General features: G+C 50.5%; 1 protein-coding gene across 1 annotated transcript in view; it reads left to right on the forward strand.

Moving 5' to 3' along the window:
* The window catches only part of LOC102034699 (pre-mRNA 3'-end-processing factor FIP1-like), a 24,675-nt gene extending 23,215 nt beyond the window's left edge, over nt 1-1,460 (forward strand). Inside the window, exon 16 of the mRNA XM_014310225.2 lies at nt 145-1,460. Within this exon, the coding sequence (XP_014165700.1) occupies nt 145-277 (133 nt within the window). The 3' untranslated portion in view covers nt 278-1,460. The remainder of the gene's footprint in view (nt 1-144) is intronic.
* The last annotated feature ends 1,870 nt before the right edge of the window (nt 1,461-3,330 follow it).

The raw sequence follows: 3,330 nt of genomic DNA on the forward strand, positions 1-3,330 counted from the left end.
GATGCATCCCAAAAATCCCCGCTATGCCCTCAGCACTGCTGAGGTGGCTCCCATTGGTGGCGATCAAAGCCCCTGTGCCCATCGCTGGTCCCTGCTGTGGCAGGGCTGTGTCTGATGTCACTTTGTCCCCTGTTTCCCACTCAGGAAGCAGCACGAGAGCGAGGAGGGCGAGAGCCACCGGCGCCACAAGCACAAAAAGAACAAGCGGAGCAAGGAGGAGAAGGAGGCCAGCGAGGACGGGGCTCAGGAGGGCGAGGAGCAGGACACCAAGGAGTGAGCCAGGCCCCCAGCAGCCCTCGGCAGGAACTCTCTCCTGTGGAACCAGCATGGAATTGGTGATGTTTTGTTTGGGGGGTGATTTTTTTTATTATTATTTTTTACTTTTTTCCAAGGGAAGAGGCTGACTGGGCGAGCCGTGGCACAGCCGGCAGTGCTTCAGGAGCTGAGGCTGCACGTGCCCTTAAACTTCCTTTTTTTGTTTGTTTTTGATACAAGACAATACAGCAGTACTAGTTACAAAGCACTGAGCTACTCTACTCATCCACATCCCTAGGGAGAACTTTGGTGTATCAGATCCTATGGTTTCTGATGGAAGATGGCTTCAGCTGAAACTAACGCAATTAGGTCATAGTTCTTGGTTCTTTTTGGCATCATCATTCCTTTTTGAGAACTAGGACAGTAAGTGCAACTTGAATTTATTGTCCAAAGAACAGCGTGACTTAGATCCCGGGAGCCAGCTTAGAGTCTGGTGTCCAGTAGTGAAAAGTCTCATCCCTGAATAAATTTCTTTATAGCTACAAAATCAGCTTCTGATTTCTCCGTGGCCAGCTGGGCGTGTCAGGAGGAGCTGCAGGATCTGCTCCAGGTGGGCACAGAGGCCTGCCTGGATGTGGCAGCTTCCAGAAGCTGCTGAGGGCGTTCACACAGCGTGTGCAGAGACTCCAAAACTGGTTTTTTATCCATTGCAAAGGTAGTTTGTCATGTTACACCCCTACGTGGGGAATCAATGAAGATCCACAGCAAGAGCATGAATTTCTCTTCAATTCCTTTTGACTTAACTATTTTATTTCATTTTTTTACTAAGAGTTGACTGAATAACCTAGAGTACAGTAGAGAACACTAAGTCCCAGTTAGCAGTTTGCCCTCGTGGGACTGGTGTTTCTATTTGGGTATCACCAACACTCCTGTCCAATGCATTCCTTTCCCTTAGATCCCAAAATAAATTTAGTAAAATTCCAAAGTTTCTTTGGATTTAGTATTGGTTGGGGAAGGGGCAACAGAAATGTTTCTGGGTGGGAAGAACAGGGGAAGTAATTTTCAGGGGTTTTTGTCTGTCTGGTCATTAGGTTCCTGCCCTTCTGTTCATGTGAGTCCACAAATGTCTCATTTTCCTTTGACTTGTTATTTAAAACTGTCTGAAATATTTGTCCTAAAATAATATGGTTCTGAAATGTTCTGTATTTTTTGGTATTGTAATCTTGGAAGTCTTGAGTGTGCTGGGAAGTGCCCAACGTGTGCCAGGAGAGCCCTTTGGTTTGGGTTCAGCATTGTGACAGTGCAGTGATGGGTTTGTAACTGCAGAGCCCAGGGGAGGAGGAGGAGGAGAACTGGGCCTTCTGCTGGGTTTGGTTTTCATGGAGTTTTTTTTAATGTGCTTGAGCTCCTGGGAAATGTGTGTGCACTGAGCCAGGGTTAGCTGGGATCAGGCTGCAGGCCCTTCCTGCCTCTGCAGCCTCGGTGGAGCCCAGATTTAGGAATCTCTCTCACTGTCCCCTGGGCAGCTCTGGCAGCTGCAGCACTCCCAGCTCCTGGCACTGGCTGTGCAAGGAACAAGGGAAATCCTCCTGGCAGCTCCTGCTCAGGGCTGAGCTTCAGCTGGGAGTGCCCCAAAGCTTTTAGGAGATGAACTTGAGGAGAAATGCAGACCAGAGTGGTGAGGAGGATTCAGGAGTGCTGGTTCTGTGCCCCCACAGAGGGGCCCCCTTCCCTTGCAGAGCCCGGGCTTGGTCAGGGCAGTGCCAGGGGAGAGGGGCCCAGAGCCCTGCCCAGCCTCCCTCGGGAGCCTGCCTGGGGTGAGGATGGGACCTGCTGGATTTTCCAGCCCAGGAGCTCTGACCCCTGGGCAGTGCCAGGGGGGCCTGGCAGTGCCCCCAGCCCCTGTGAGCTGCCTTTCCCTGCATCAGGAACGGTGCTCCCCTGGAATGCTGCACCCAGGGGAGGGGGCTGGCCCCAAACAAGGACATTTCTCCCCCCTTTGCACGCTCAGGTGTCCCTGGTGCCTCTCCAGGGCTGTTGCACACCCACTGCCTGAGCTCCTGCAGAGTTATTGGTGATCACACCCAGTCTGCATCCCTGTACCCCGGGTAGGGCTGGGGGACTGGGATGGGGAATCCTGCATGGATTCAGTCAGGGCTGCCCCTCCTCCTGTGTTATTTGAATGAGCTGGACCCAGGTCACAGAATATTCACAAATAGGGTAGGCTTTTGGGGCCAAGAGCAGCTGTGAATTTGAGGTAAGTAGTTTTAAATTGATTTCTTTTCACTGAGCCTTTACTATCAGGGAAATGTAAAGGTGGGGTGTTGGAAATAATCTGTACTTGGCAGCAGGAAGCTGCTGCAGGTTTAGTGGTGTTGGGATGTGGGGTTTTCTGTTGTTGAGGGATTTTTCCCAGCCACAGTGTATTTCAGGACAGTCCAGCTCCCTTCCTGGGAGAAGCAAAGACAATTACACTGTTTCCTGCCACAGGGTCACTTTTTGCAGCAGTCCTGCTGAGGTGACCTGTTCTGGGGGCATTAGTCACTACATGGAAAGAAAGGGTAAAAAACCACACCTAATGCATATTTTTCAACAATATTACAATAATTTATAAAGGCATCAAAACAAACTCAACATCTATTAACAAGCTGATTTTTGGAAACAAAATTTAAATTATGAGGACATTTTGGTGAAGTTGAAGGCACCTAGAAAGGAGATGGAGTAAAAATGGTTCTGCAGCCTCCTCCTCCCTCCACTGCCAGCCCAGCAGCTGCACAGCTCTTCCCTGCTGCCCTTTCCCCACGTTTGGGGCAGGCAGTGGGAACCACCCTCTCTCTGTCCACATCAGTATTTACTGTTCCAGGCACAGATTCTGCACGTTGATTGGAAAGAGATAAAAAATTGCTTCATGTTTTTGTGTCCCAGCGAGGTCAGTGATGAGTTTTCTTTGTGGATTATTTTGCTCTCAGCATTGCCCAGTAGAACAACAGGAAAGCAGCCCTGGAGGCCAGGTAGCCCCAGCTGTGCTGCCAGAGTCCCCAGAGGTGTTCCTCAGCCCAGCCAGGGCTGCTGGGA

Source organism: Geospiza fortis, unplaced genomic scaffold (genome assembly GCF_000277835.1).
Source record: "Geospiza fortis unplaced genomic scaffold, GeoFor_1.0 scaffold117, whole genome shotgun sequence".
In the NCBI taxonomy this organism is placed as follows: Eukaryota; Metazoa; Chordata; class Aves; order Passeriformes; family Thraupidae; genus Geospiza; species Geospiza fortis.